Below are 15,999 nucleotides of genomic sequence, written 5' to 3' on the forward strand. Positions count from 1 at the left end.
CGAATTCCGTACTCTGGCCAATCAGTGCTGGCCAATGCATTCTATTGGCGTGATGAAGCAGTGCTGAATGTGTGTGTTTAGCTCAACTACACCGGTGGAGTAGTTGAGCTAAGCACACAGATTCAGCTCTGCTTCAATCAGCGCTGGCCAATGCATTCTATTAGCTTGATGAAGCAGAGTGTGCACAAGGGTTCAAGTGCACCCTCGGCTCTGCTACATCAGAGCCGAGGGTGCGCTTGAACCCTTGTGCAGCCTCGGCTCTGCTACATCAGAGCCGAGGGTGCGCTTGAACCCTTGTGCAGCCTCGGCTCTGCTACATCAGAGCCGAGGGTGCGCTTGAACCCTTGTGCACACTCTGCTTCATCAAGCTAATAGAATGCATTGGCCAGCGCTGATTGAAGCAGAGCTGAATCTGTGTGCTTAGCTCAACTACTCCACCGGTGTAGTTGAGCTAAACACACACATTCAGCACTGCTTCATCACGCCAATACAATGCATTGGCCAGCACTGATTGGCCAGAGTACGGAATTCGGCCAATCAGCGCTGGCTCTGCTGGAGGAGGCGGAGTCTAAGGTCGGACCAGAATGGAGACTGGTGTGGAGCGATCTTAGACTCCGCCTCCTCCAGCAGAGCCAGCGCTGATTGGTCGAGTTCCGTACTCTGGCCAATCAGCGCTGGCCAATGCATTCTATTAGCCCGATGAAGTAAAGCTGAATGTGTGTGCTTAGCACACACATTCAGCTCTACTTCATCGGGCTAATACAATGCATTGGCCAATCAGCGCTGGCCAATGCATTCTATTAGCGTGAACTGAGTTTGCACAGGGGTTCTAGTGCACCCTCGGCTCTGCTACATCAGATTGCTACATCTGATGTAGCAGTGCCGAGTGTGCATCAGATGTGTAGTTGAGCAGAACTGGCTCAGCACTGCTAAGTCTCTGCTTTCGCATAGGAATGCATTGGCCAGCCTTCGGCCAATCAGCGCTGGCTCTGCCGGAGGAGGCGGAGTCTAAGGTCGGACCTGAATGGAGACTGGTGTGGAGCGATCTTAGACTCCGCCTCCTCCAGCAGAGCCAGCGCTGATTGGTCGAGTTCCGTACTCTGGCCAATCAGCACTGGCCAATGCATTTCTATGGGGAAAAGTTAGCTTGCGAAAATCGCAAACTGACAGGGATTTCCATGAAATAAAGTGACTTTTATGCCCCCAGACATGCTTCCCCTGCTGTCCCAGTGTCATTCCAGGGTGTTGGTATCATTTCCTGGGGTGTCATAGTGGACTTGGTGACCCTCCAGACACGGATTTGGGATTCCCCTTAACGAGTATATGTTCCCCATAGACTATAATGGGGTTCGAAACCCATTCAAACACTCGAACAGTGAGCGGCTGTTCGAATCGAATTTCGAACCTCGAACATTTTAGTGTTCGCTCATCTCTACTTTCTACTATTTATACACTCTATTTGATGAATCCATTTTTAAGATTGAAGGTCAGTCGGTCCCTGATAAAAAATAAAAAAAAAGTATGCCACACTGATTCTTACTCTGCCGTGAAAAAAAAAAAAAAAACACTGCAAGAATCAGCACAGTCATGTGAAAATTTTTTGCAGCTGACAAATCATTTCCACACATCTTATTTCTGTAGTACTATATGTGCAGGTATCTCTGCAAGTGTTATTTAGATGAATGGCATAGTAGCAAAAATGTGTGCAGCAAATCTGCTGTTCTAAATCAAAGGATTATGTAGATAATCTTGTTTCCCTTAGTCCTAACAGCGGCACAATGTGGGGTATTTCGTGCCCCTGTGTGCTGGTAGGACAGGCGGAATTTTAATTAGCCATGTATTAATTTCACATGGCTTGTTCCCTTTAAGAGGGCACAGATACCTCCCCCCTGTGCGTAAATAACAAGTAATAATACATACATTCCAAAATAAACAACAATAGGGGGGGAATCCTTGTGCCGCTGTTAGGACTAAGGGAAACAAGATTATCTACATAATCCTTTGTTCCCTGTCGTCCCTACCAGCGGCACAATGTGGGGAAATAGCAAGTAATCCCCATAAGGGTGGGAGATTAAACACAAGCAGAATGTAATACAGTACGCCCGAAGGCAGTAGCTTCTGAGCCATACCGATCAAGTCGGTAGTGCTTCACAAAGGTCAATTCTGAAGACCAGGATGCTGCTGCACAAATCTGGTCCAAGGTGAGAGCCTTGACCTCTGCCCAAGAGGTCGATACTGCCCGCGTCGAATGGGCCCTTAGGACGGTCGGCGGAGGTAAGTTCTGACTCACAAACGCCAACTTGATTGCTTCCTTCACCCAGCGAGAGATGGTGACCTTAGAAGCCTTGCGGCCTTTATGGCCCCCTACATAATTTATTAACAAGTTCTCAGATCTCCTGAAAGCGCGTGTGCGCTGAAGGTAAATCTGCAGGTTCCGGACTAAATCTAGGGTATGCCACTTCTCCTCCTCAGGGGAAGTGGGCACGGGAAAAAAGGTTGGCAAGCAAATGAGCTGACTCACATTCGCCCTAGAAGAAACTTTCGGCCTGAATCCTGGCAGAAATCTCAACTGAACACGGTCTTCAAAGAAGGCAATGTAAGGAGCTTCCGATGAGAGTGCTTGAAGCTCCCCTACTCTTTTTGCCGAGGTGATAGCGAGGAGAAAAGATACCTTATAGGTCAGCCATTTTAGATCCACCTCCTCCAGAGGTTCGAATGGAGCAACACAAAGTGCCGTTAGGACCTTGCTGAGGTCCCATTGGTGGACAGGAGCAGAAACTGCTGGTCTCAGCCTAGTTGCCCCTTTGATAAAGGTGCTCACTAAAGGATCCTGAGACAACCGCCTCCCCAGATAGGCGGACAAAGCGGCTACATGTACCTTCAGGGTAGAAGCTGCAAGCCCTCTGTCTAGGCCGTCCTGCAGGAAATCCAGGATCGCCCTCACAGGGGGATCGGAGGAGTCCACTTCGTGTTCCGTGCACCAGGCCTGGAAAATATTACCGATCCTACGGTAATTCTTATTGGTCGAGGTGGCTCTGGCGCTGGCTAAAGTCCTTAGGACGCCTTGAGACAGTCCTCTATTCCTTAATAGGGACTGGTCAACCTCCAGGCTGTCAGATTGAATCTCCTCAGATCGTGGTGTCTCAGCTCTCCTTGTGTCACCAGATCTGGGAGGGGGGGAAGCCTCCAATACCTGCCTTGACTCATCCACATGAGCTGGGCAAACCAAGTCCTTTTCGGCCAGAACGGGATTATGGCAATTCCCGAGACTTGGTCCTGTCTGATTTTCATCAATACCTTGGGTATGATGGAAACTGGAGGGAAAATGTATATCAGCCTGAACCTCCATGGGATGGACAGGGCATCCACTGCCAAGGCATTGTCCTCCTGGTACAGAGAGCAGAAGGTTTCCACCTTGGCGTTGAGTCGGGTTGCCATGAGGTCGACATCCGGAAGGCCCCATGTTTGGACAATCTGATGGAATATGTCTTGATTGAGAGACCATTCTCCTGATACAGGGATACCCCGACTCAACTGATCCGCTACTATGTTCAGGGAGCCCTTGATGTGAACAGCGGATAGGTGGGTCAGATTCTTCTCTGCCCACGTGAAGATCAAGTTCGCCTCTCTCAGTAGGGCTGGAACCCTGGTGCCGCCCTGTTTGCTCAAGTATATTACCGTCGTCATATTGTCTGACCGGACCTTGACTGCCTTCCCTTCGAGAAAGGGGGCGAAGTACTTCAGCGCCAGATACACTGCTTTTAGCTCCTTCAGGTTGGAGGTTCCTACCTCTGGATTCCTCCACAGACCCTGGACAGTCCTGCCGTCCAGGTGGGCTCCCCATCCCGAATGGGACGCATCTGTTGTCAACAGGGTCCAACGAGGTTGAACCGAGGACCTTCCGTCTTTCAGGTGTCTCCACCATCTGAGGGAAAGACGGGTACCGGGAGAAAGGCAGATCTTCCTGTGCAGTCCCCGTGGAGATCCGTTCCAGGCTCTCAACACTTCCATCTGAAGGGGACGCAAGTGCCATAAAGCCCAAGGGACCGCCTTGGCTGAAGAAGACATCAGGCCTAGGACCCGCATGGCGGTGCGAATGGTGATCCATCGGGACCTGAGGAGGCCCCGAACCGAAGCTTCTATTTTTGCTCGCCTTGGACGAGATAGGAAAATCTGCATGCTCTGGGAATCCAGAACAAACCCTAGGAATTTCTTCCGGGTGGATGGCACTATTTCTGACGTCTCCCAATTGATCAGCCAACCTAACTCCTGGAGGAAGGCGATGGCTATCTGGAGGTGGTGATGGAGAATTGAAGTAGACTGAGCTTTTATAAGCCAGTCGTCGAGGTAGGGAACCACGAAGAGGCCTTGAAGTCTGAGAGCGGCGGCAACTGGTGCGACCATCTTGGTGAATACATACGGAGCTGACGATATGCCGAATGGCAGAGCAGTGAACTGTAGGTGCTCTCTGTGACCAGCCATAAGAACGGCTATACGTAGATATTTCCTGTGTGGCGGGAAGATGGGGATATGTAAGTAGGCATCCTTCAGGTCCAGGGTGACCATGACCTCGTTGCGCAATAGGAAATTGGTTACTGAGTCTATGGACTCCATCCTGAAAGGTTTTTTCTTTATGAAGAGGTTGAGGAACCGAAGATCTATAATCATCCGCCACCCTCCTGTGGACTTTGGAACCAAGAACACGGGTGAATAAACTCCTTGACCCACTTCGGGAGGAGGGACCCTTTCCAGGGCCCCCTTTAAGAGATATTCTGCGACGGAAGCCTCCAGGCAGTCTTGTTGTAGGGCTGGTAAGACCCGCGTAGTGATGAAACGATCCACCGGAGGATGGGAGAACTCTATTGCGTATCCTCGCTGAACAACTTGAAAGACCCATGGGTCCAGAATGTGAAGATGCCATGCCACAAGGAAATTCGAAAGGCGCCCTCCTACGGGAGAGCTGGTCACAGAGAGCGGCGTCTCCTCAAAACCCCTTCTTCTTAGGGTCCTCCTTGGGGATCCCGCGACCCGCCCCTTTCGGACGGTATCTGGGGCGTCTCTGGCTTCCTTGTTGAGGCCTGTATTGAGACGTGGAGCCTCGACCCCTAGAAGGGGGAGGCCTTCTTTCTCTGGTTGCTTGTGGTAGTGATCTCCCTCTACCATCAGCCAATCCCTCCATCAGATCGTCCAGCCCTTGGCCGAAAACCTTCCCAGGTTGAAAGGGGAGGGAACACAAAGAAAACTTGGAGGCGACATCAGCCCGCCAAGGTTTGAGCCACAAGGGCCTCCTGGCGGCGGTATTGAGGGCCATGGCCTTGGAAGCCAGCTTCACCTGCTGTCTTGCCGATTCTCTCAGGAAATCCGTAGCGAGACGGATCTCCCCCATGGATGCCAGGATGTCGTCCCTGTTAACCCCGGAGTCGATATCCCGTTCCAGGCGGTCCAGCCGGGCTTGAAGCTTATCAGCTACTTCCGTTGAGGCGATGCCCACCGTCACCTGGGCTGAAGCAGACGAATACGCCTTCTTGAGCGTTGAATCCACTCTTCTATCAAGCAAATCCTGAAGATTTGACCCGTCATCGATGGGCACGACAGTGCGACGGGAAAGCTTAGAGATGGCTAAATCCACCTTGGGTGGCGGACCCCAGCGATCCAGCTGGGAGGGATCAATCGGATACACTGCTTTGAAAGCTCTGGTGGTGACGTAAGCCTTCTCCGGCTGCTTCCATTCTTGTTCCATTAGGCTGGCCATGGAGGCGTCCACTTGGAAAACCCTCCGCTTCCCAGAGGTGGACGCAGAGGCTTCCCCCTCGCCAACCTGGTCCCACGACCGGATGGCCTTCAGCAGTTTATTAGTCTTTTCCCGATGGAAAATTGGTCTGCTGGTACAGGAGGACTGATCGTCCGATGATATGGACACCTCCTCCACCTGGAGGCGCTCCAGGGAGGGCAGTGAAGCAGAACGCCTTTCCACGCGCTGCTTCTTGGTGAGCTGAGCCAGTGAAGTACGGATATCCTTTAAAGAATCATCCTGCAAAAAACACAAGGATACTTAGAAGCCGGAGGGGACCCTTCCCCTCTTTGCGGCAACCGTACTCACCATGTACTCCTTGACCCATGCTACCATATCACTGGTAACGGGTTCCTCCCGCAGAGGTCCCCTGCATTGCTGGCAGCGTGACCAGTCATAGCCTAAAGGCAAAACAATGACATTCAGGATACTCCCACCATTGGGAGAATTAGCAGACGAAAAAACCGCACCTACCATCAGGTAGTGGAACGTCACAATCAATGCAAGCCAGGTGTCTCCTTTTAGAAGACTTCTTCCGTCTTACTTGATCCCCGGGAGGGGTAGAAGAGGAAGACATGACAAATAGAAGCTAGCTTTCAGCGATACCTAAGCATGGAATATGAAACATCAGAGGAGTACATTCAAGGAACCATATGAGGAGACTCACCCAGCTTCTGCAGGCCACTTACCAACCTTCAGCAGAGTTTGCAGTAGAATAAATGCAGATTGAAGCGGTAACCACAAGCCACAGCGGAGAAACCAGCTAGGGATTAGACTAGCAGGCAATGAGGGATGCAACCTGCCCCCTTTTTTACAGCCCCATATCCGGAAGGGGCGTGGCCTTAGTCAAAAGCTCCGTTCCTTTGCCCTTCATAACACTCCTAGCCCTTCAAGTCACGCTCCCCCTTTGAGCCAACTACATTGGCACGTACCTTAATCTCCTGAGGACCTCCAGTGTCCAACGCTGCTGTTCGCGTGGTCCCGGAGCGGCGAATGCCGAAAACCGGAAGTTGCCGGTGTTACACTTCTAAACGACCGGCCGGAACCCTCCTACACAGAGGAAAGGTTCCGCGAAAACCGGAAGTTCCCCTCATGGAGCCGCGCGAACACGCCGGCTGGCTGCGCACGGCTCCGAAGCCCAGCAGGACTGGATGCCGGGGAACAGGAGGTAGGATTGCGTGAGGGAGGTGGGCAAAATAGGTAACTTTAATCTTACCTATTCTCTTTGCAGGACCGACAGAAGTCCAAAGGGGCAGAGTGCATCATTGAAGACACCTGAACAGGTCTGAGCAGGTAAGTACCTGAAACTTCTTCTTACTCTTTCTCTTTAGGAGGACACAGAGTCCTCCCCACCTGTCCGATCCTTTACACAGGACAGAAAAAAACGCACAGGGGGGAGGTATCTGTGCCCTCTTAAAGGGAACAAGCCATGTGAAATTAATACATGGCTAATTAAAATTCCGCCTGTCCTACCAGCACACAGGGGCACGAAATACCCCACATTGTGCCGCTGGTAGGGACGACAGGGAACTGTTGTTCAGCCTATAAAAAAAAATTACTTGACCAATGAGGGAGCTTGGAAGTTAGGACTTGTGTGTTATATTATATGCAGTCATACATTCCTCCCAGACCATTGCTTCCCCGTCCTCCATTCCTCCCAGACCGCTGCTTCCCAGTCCCCCATTCCTCCAAGACTACTGCTTCTCAGTCCCCCATTCCTCCCAGACTACTGCTTCCCAGTCCCCCATTCCTCCCAGACTACTGCTTCCCAGTCCCCCATTCCTCCCAGACCACTGCTTCCTAGTCCCCCATTCCTCCCAGACCACTGCTTCCCAGTCCCCCATTCATCCCAGACCACTGCTTCCCAGTCCCCCATTCCTCCCAGACCACTGCTTCCCAGTCCCCCATTCCTCCCAGACTACTGCTTCTCAGTCCCCCATTCCTCCCAGACCACTGCTTCCCAGTCCTCCATTCCTCCCAGACCACTGCTTCCCAGTCCTCCATTCCTCCCACACCACTGCTTCCCAGTCCCCCATTCCTCCCAGACTACTACTTCCCAGTCCCTCCATTCCTCCCAGACCACTGCTTCCCAGTCCTCCATTCCTCCCACACCACTGCTTCCCAGTCCTCCATTCCTCCCACACCACTGCTTCCCAGTCCCCCATTCCTCCCACACCACTGCTTCCCAGTCCCCCATTCCTCCCAGACCACTGCTTCCCAGTCCTCCATTCCTCCCAGACCACTGCTTCCCAGTCCTCCATTCCTCCCACACCACTGCTTCCCAGTCCCCCATTCCTCCCAGACTACTGCTTCCCAGTCCCTCCATTGCTCGCAGTCCACTGCTTCACAGCCCCCTGATGGTCTCTGTCCTGATCTCCAGCAATGATATTTCAATATGGTCATGTGACCTCTATAGCAGATACCGCCAAGGTCATTGCTGGAGGGTGTGATGGAGCGTAAAGAAGGAAATCCAGGAGTGTCATCACAGAGGTGGTAGGGGTATCTGAGTTGCCCTAGCATCAGTGAGTATTTGTAATTACCTCCACTACTTGGGGCATCTATTTGAAGCCCTGGTAGAAATCAAGCAGTCCAGATGCCCAGTTTGGAGTCTCTCTCAACTGACTGGCAAAGGGAATTGTAAAACCACATCCATGACACCATTCTTGCTCAGCACTGTACATTCTACGTGCAATCTCTTGCACCAAAATGGCATACAGATGCAGCTTTTTTGGTCCATTCCCACAAATGTAGCCCTGCAAGCATGCTTTCTACATTGTGGTGTATGAATGATATAGAAGGGATACACACTAAATACAGAAAGAGGGCAGCAAAATTGTTCTTGCAATCCATGTAATATTTCCATGCTATCTCTTTCCAATGTGGATTTCTTTATGGTGACCTACAATGAAAAACTACACTATTTGTTGAAGAAGTACTTCCTAAATTCTGAGAACTGGGAAAATTCTAAAGAGTAGGGTACGAAGTAGCTTCATGCCCCTCCACAAGTTATGGCATTTGAATCATAAATGGTACGTAAATCGCATTTATCACCCCCCCCCCCACCCCACCCCCGAGGTCTTTATACAGACCCCAGATGTACAAATACTCAGCTCATCCAGTTCCTGCACTCTTCTATGCTCCCAAGTTCAGCCACAGAGATTCTCTTAAAATAAGGGGTCTCGGGGACCACCTCTGATCATACCTTTATTCTGTGAACAGAGAATAAGCCTTGTTTATGAGACAACCCTTATAGGTGTAGTTGAACTCCTTCTGCATGTGTGGCCAGGATGAACATATAGTGCTGTGTACATTGCTCCCACACCTAATGATCCTGTCTGTGATCTGAGCTCCTCTTGTACATTTTGCACATTTCAGTATGTTCCTAGTATCTCTCCTCCTTTCTATATCTGAGCATTAAGGATATGTATGCCATCTTTTTCTTATTTACATTAAAGCAAGGTTGTTGGAAGATCTAGACTGCGTTACAAACCGCTTTGAAGCCATATCTTGACAAAGGATCAGTCAGGAAACCTAGTCCTAGAGTCAGATTCTGCATATGGCACTGAATTTCATGAGTAAATGCAGCACTATTATAGACTTAGTGTAATTGTATAAATGGATCTCAAGATGCCTTTTTTTCTATTCTGTGATCTTGAAGTATTTAAAGTGACCCATGTTAGCTTTATTAGCCTGAAGATGCGGGAGACCAATTATAAGTTATTGGTGCTAGTGCAGATGTCCTGGTAATAGTCCTGATTGTACCAAACATATGGTCACGATGGAGATGGATAAGGAGTTGTTTCACAATTTTTTTTTCCCAAAATAAGACATTTCTAGTAAGTTTTCGACAAGCATGAATTACATAAACATGGGGCAATAGTCCGAGTTCTAGAATGTCTCCTGTTCAGAGAGGGGGGAAAGTTTAGAAGATCCAACTAAATACCTAAAGATTCTCTTTTAGGCCGGGGCCCCATGTGGCATAAATACCTTGATTTGGCCATGGTGGAAACGTGGGCTTTTACACAGTTTTTTGTGGTGGCCCAGTACGTGGCGCCTTAGCCTTACAGGGGTTGACACTCCCTTTTAAAAGAAATGTAGACTAAATATATAATTTTATGTTCATATATTATACATCTATATTAAAATATATTCTCTTCTCACAATACCCTTGCCGTTCTCCGATCACTGTTCGGGTGTCCACAGTTCTTATTGACACACAGAGAAATACTGTTTAGCCAATTGGTGGCTGCTGTCGTGACCTACCTCAGCCACTTTTCTCGGAGGCCAGTGTCATAAGATGAGCAGTGGGAGGATTGTTTCCCCATACTATAAGGGGGTAGGGTTTCGTAAAAAATTCACGAAAGCCTCAGATAGCCAAAGAAAGATTCAAGTGAGACAAGCTTCATGGATCACAGATGTCACCTTTTGGGTAGAAAAGATACAAATTCCAGTCACCAGTTTTCTAAGAGGCACTTTCTATATTTTGGGATCAACCTGGAAGTATGTACCTGGTTGAGGAGAGGGCAGTGTCATAACATGAGTGGTGGGAGGATTGTTTCCCCATACTATAAGGGGTTAGGGTTTTGTAAAAATTCACAAAAGCCTCAGATGTCCAAAAATATAAGAGGATACTAAGTGCATCTTCTCCAAATTGGAGCATTGCAGGGCACCCTACTACAGGTTTCCCTCAGTTCAAAAAGAAATTGAGCAAAATATGGCGTTCACTCTATACACATTTTGTAGCTGGTACTTGGACTGTAATGAACCTCATTTGTTGCCTTTGTCCAGCTTTGTAGACTCCTTCAAAAGTGAGCCTGGGCAGCTGAAAATGCAGAATAGCCAATACGTGTGCATACATATCAAGTAACTAGTCTACTGTAGAGAACATGGTACAGTTTTAGTTTTAACAAGATTCAGGTTAGAGAAGCTTCATGGATCACTGATGTCACCTGTCGGGTAGAAAAGGTCCAAATTTCAGCCACCAGTTCCCTGCTGCATAATCTTAAGTGTGTGCAATTTGTGCCCCATTTTAGTTGTTTTTTTTTTTGTGGTTGCACCCTGTTTATATAAGACCTTTTTTTCTCTTTTCTAGGATGTACCGTTTGGTTTATTCACTGGGACCCATGTTCCTTCTCTTCGGACTCCTGGTACCAAACATTGAAGGGAATAAAAAGGTTCGTGGATCTCAAGGGGCCATTCCTCCTCCTGACAAAGGGCAGCCCAATGACTCTGAACAAAGTCAGACAGGGCCAGGGACTCAGGTCAAAGGTAAAGGAAAAGGACAAGCTCTGGTAGCTGAGGAAGTGCTGGAGTCCAGCCAGGAAGCACTACATGTTACTGAAAGAAAGTATCTGAAGAGGGACTGGTGTAAGACACAGCCATTGAAGCAAACCATCCACGAGGAAGGATGCAACAAACGCACCATCCTCAACAGGTTCTGCTATGGGCAGTGCAACTCTTTCTACATTCCCCGCCATATCCGTCGGGAGGAAGGATCCTTCCAGTCCTGCTCATTCTGCAAACCTAAAAAATTCACTACCATGGTGGTTACACTCCATTGCCCTGAGCTACAGCCACCCACAAAGAAGAAAAGAATAACACGTGTCAAGCAGTGTCGCTGCATCTCTATAGATCTGGACTAGCATCACTGGTTCTTCTCCATGTTGGACAAACTGATACGTGATCCATCCATACAGCTTGGCTGCACCCATGCAGATGGTAGTTTCATGTGTATCAAGCTACAAGAGTTTTTGGATGTCAGATAACCTTCTGTGTCAGAGCTACTTTCAGCCTCCCTAGGGTAACCCAACAAACGTTCTGCCCACCAAAGATGGACGGACTGCCCCAGTAAAGCACAAAGTGCACTCTTACTTGGAGTACAAAGAAAAACCCTGAGTGCACGTTTCCATGTATACAATGTGTATATATCTTATTTATTCACACTTACATGTTTGTGGTGCACATAGGAGGGTCAGTGAGATGGAAGTGTCTGTATATAACAATTTTATAACCGAATTGACCTAGGCATGAGATGACGAATGAATCTTGCCTATGGTCACAGCAGAAGAGCACATTTGCCTAACCAGTGACTTTTGACCAATTTCGCAACTTATTGAGGCAGAATTGCATCAAATAAAATAAAATTTCTGTACCTGGTTCAAGCTTTAAAGAAAGGAGTAGTGTGTGTTGTGTGCTTTGTTTTAACATCCATTAAACAATTTAATCTATTTAAAGAGGACTGACCACTATTGTATGTTTAATAATGACCACTTATCCATAGATATCTTATCTGTGGGGTCCAACACTTGTACATATCGGCTGTTTCCATATGTTGGATGCTGCAAGGTTCCCCAGCACCACTGCTATAGAGTGGATGGGGCTTGAATAGGAGCAGAACGTTTCCATTTCCCTTCCACTAGTTTCTGGCACCCAGATGATGCATATGGATACATCATCAGTTTTCAATGTGCATGAGGTGCTGGAGAACCCCAAGAACAGGTTAAGGCTACGGCTACACATCTCACTGCCTACCTGAAGCTAAGAAATATGTACATGCCTGAAAACCAGTAGGTTTGGATTTCTGAGGACTATTGTGTTTGGTAATTCTTGGGTTGCAATGAGACTACAGTTAGGCTACAATTACATTCTGTCATGTAGCGTGCAACCATAACCATTTGTGTGACTAGTGTGCAAATTTTTTCTGTTGAGTGACCATTTTTAGAGATCTTTGGTTGAATGATATCCAAGTCTATATATAGCCCTGGGCTTGTGTGGCAACTTTAATGCTTGCGGACCAAGACATGTGATGGTCTCTACCCTTCCAGGCCTTATTTATAGCTATAGGGTAGTACAGGGGTGCTCACACTTCTTCAGCATGTGAGCTACTTCCTAAACTGACCAAGGCAATAGATCTACTACACACTTCTTGTGGGCGGGGCCGGCCTGTGGGCAGGGCATGGTATGTGGGTGGGGTCGGTGTGGAGCGTGAGAGCAGGAGACAGCGGCGTTCTATGGCCGCCCAGGGATCCCCGGTGTCTGCTTTTTCATAGCGCAAGCTGAGAGTTATCCGTGGACACTGGCAGGCTGAGGCAGCATTGCCTGCCAGTGTCCGGAGATGACTCTCAGCCTGCGCTGTGAACAAGCAGCACCCCGGCCCCCTCCATCCCTAAGAGCGGGGAGTGCGTCATCCCCCGGAGCTGCTGCTGCCTGGCCTGCAAGTGTCCGGAGTGCTTGTTCACAGCGCAGGCTGAGAGTCGACTCTCAGCCTGCACTGTGAACAAGCAGACACCGGGGATCCCTACCTGCATCCCGCGATCGACCCATACGTCCTTTGCAATCGACAGGTAGATCGCGATTGACGTATTGGGCACCCCTGGGGTAGTATAAATGTGCTATTAAAATAGAAAGGTTTTACACTTGGAGGATTGTGAATAGCAAGGTTGTCAGGAGGAAGAACTTGACTACCATCACAGGCCTTGTTGAATAATGCCAGTGCATAACCTTCCTATTTCCCTTGTGACTAATGGGGTTAAAAAACATGTGTAAAAATTTAGTATCAATACCAATGACCTTGTAAGCAAGCACAAATGTCTTTGACACACAAAGTAAATATGGCCATACTGCGCAGTAGTTGAAAATCGAAGGTCAGCACCCCTAACAATAAGGCTGGGTTCAGACAGGTTTTTTTGGTCCAGAATTTGACGTGGAGGCTGCTTTAGATTCCGGACCAAAAACCGTCTAGATGCGCCTGGATGCCGATGCAGTTCACCAGCATTCAGTCCCGGCATTGCGCTCTGGATTAGGCCCAAATGAATGGGCCTAGTGGGGAAGGAGGTGTAGCGAGGCGGATGTCTCCTGACAATCCACCTGAAGAAAGGACATGTCACTTATTTTTTCTACGAGAAGGAACAAACTGCTTGCAGAAAAAGGAAATGACCGGCTCCCATTGATTTCAATGGGAGGCGGTTTTTTGACCAGGAATCCGCATCAAAATCCTGACCAAAAAAACTCCATCTGAACCCGGACTAATGGTTCAGCATGTCCAATCCTCCTTTCCTTCAATATCATCAGGTTGGGGGAATAGTCAGGACAACACCATACATAATAATTTCAGCTGAATCCAGCATTGTATGTGTATGGGCCAGGTTTATTTCCCATCTTGGCTCCTCCAAAATCCACAGTCCAATGGGCCCATAACTGTATACAAACAATTCTTTTTCCTCCCGCATGGATTGTAAGGAACAAGAACAATTACCTGTGTAAATAGTTTGTCATATTCTAAGCTAAAAACCATTGCTGGCCTTATTTCTTTTGCATGCAACAGCCAGGGAAACCTCTACGGTGAACAAGCCCTAAAGCCCCATCCTATCGATATCTGTCCATGTTTTAGAAGCCTGGCATGCTGCCACTATACAACAAGCTGAGCGTTCTATATAGTGTGCACCCTAAAACACATTATAGACCTTACTCTAGCCTATGGGATATACAACATGTGAGGGAACATATATACCCCTAGGTACAGGTCAGATTTGGGAAAGCTTCTGAACAAGATGTAGTAATTTTAATGGCCTCTCTCAAGCCCAACCAGATGTTGGTTTGTCTTTGATCTGAACAACACGTCAGGCTCAGACAATAAGATTAGTTTACAATTTATTGTGCCTTTGATTCCTATTCACTGATGAGTTTTAAATTTGTTACCCAGCGCGCCGGCCGCACGAGGAGGGACCACAGAGGGGCAGAGAGCCTGGAGGCGGCGAGCAAGTGTCTGGTTTCAAAGCCCTTTAATTCAGTTGCTTTTTAAGTAGAGTACAGTTCACACCTTTTATATACAATATATGTTCCAAGTGGACTTTATCGGTATATTACAAAGTCCATGGTCATCAAATTTTAACATATACTTTATTGCATAGGATCACATAAAGCTCCAAAGCAAACCACTCCTAATTTCAATAAGGACGACTATATTCATTTGTAAAACAGAAAACATAGCAAAGACCTGAACCCACCACAGTCTGCTGAATATTGGGGATGGGGAGGAATCTAGAACCTGTTATCTTCTTATTGTCACACTAAGTTCCATGCTTCCAGGTAATGTCCCATTGTCACCATCATTGCTGTATTCAATGATCCATCATGTTCTGAAAAGAATAGATGGAGAACTGGAAAACTGTATGGAGTTGACTAGCTGGCCATGATGGAAGCCATTCCATGCATCAGTATAGCAAAAGTGGTAACTTAAATCAGATTATTTGTAAATGTACCGTATATACTCGAGTATAAGCCGAATTTTTCACCCCAGTTTTTGTGCTGAAAAAGCCCCCCTCGGCTTATACTTGAGTCAGCAAAAAAAAATATTTTTTTTTAATTAGGAGGGGTCTATGACCAGCCACAATATTAATGTATAGAATCTCCCATAAAATAGTGCAAAAAAAAAAGAAAGATGATTTAAAAAAAATAAAAGTTCCCTGTGTCTGAAAGTGCCTGGTCTACTGAATATAGGGTATCTGCAGTGCTCCTGTTCCGTCGGGAAGGGGTTAATAGGAGCACTGCAGATACCCTATATTCAGCCAGACTGAATTCCAAGTGGGGGAAGGAAAAACCCCAGTCCTCAAGCTCAGGGAAGGGGCAGACAGACAACCAAAACACCCCCTCCCCTTCCCCAGCATCTACTGCACCCAAAAACACCGACCATTTTAATTTTTAAAATTTTCCAGTAGCTGCTGCATTTCCCCCTCGGCTTATACTCGAGTCTGAGTTTTCGCAGTTTTTTTTTGGTAAAATTAGGGGCCTCGGCTTATATTCGGGTTGGCTTATACTTGAGTATATACGGTAATTTGACATATAGAGGGTTGTGTTCATGAGATTACCCCCCATGTAATTTTTTTTTTTCTTCAAGGCTTGGTATATTGGAATGCTATGACACGCAGGGATATGCTCACATATATACACAGTCCAGTCACATTAATGTGACCACCTGTCAAAATTCAGAATAACCACCTCTGGCAGAGCGGAGCACTGCGAGACGTGCAGGAAGAGAGGGGAGGTTGTGATGTGATGTCACTGGGATGTTGAGCCATGCCGACTCCAGTGCCGTGGCCAGCTGCGCTAGGTTACACGGTTGAGCATCTGTGGCGCTAACAACCCGATCGAGGTGGTCCCACAGATTCTCAACTGGGTTTAAGTCCGGGGAATTTGCTGGCCAAGGGAGT

The 15,999-nt window shown here is 48.0% G+C and overlaps 1 protein-coding gene across 2 annotated transcripts in view; it reads left to right on the top strand.

The window, feature by feature from the left end:
• GREM1 (gremlin 1, DAN family BMP antagonist) overlaps positions 1–11,942 on the top strand; it is a 34,342-nt gene extending 22,400 nt beyond the window's left edge. For both annotated transcript variants that reach the window (XM_075280943.1, XM_075280942.1), the window contains one exon: positions 10,884–11,942. In XM_075280943.1, coding sequence (XP_075137044.1) covers positions 10,885–11,433 — 549 coding nt within the window. In that variant the 5' untranslated portion in view covers position 10,884 and the 3' untranslated portion in view covers positions 11,434–11,942. The remainder of the gene's footprint in view (positions 1–10,883) is intronic.
• Positions 11,943–15,999: the final 4,057 nt, after the last annotated feature.

The sequence above is a fragment of the Leptodactylus fuscus genome, chromosome 7 (assembly GCF_031893055.1).
Source record: "Leptodactylus fuscus isolate aLepFus1 chromosome 7, aLepFus1.hap2, whole genome shotgun sequence".
Lineage (NCBI taxonomy): Eukaryota > Metazoa > Chordata > Amphibia > Anura > Leptodactylidae > Leptodactylus > Leptodactylus fuscus.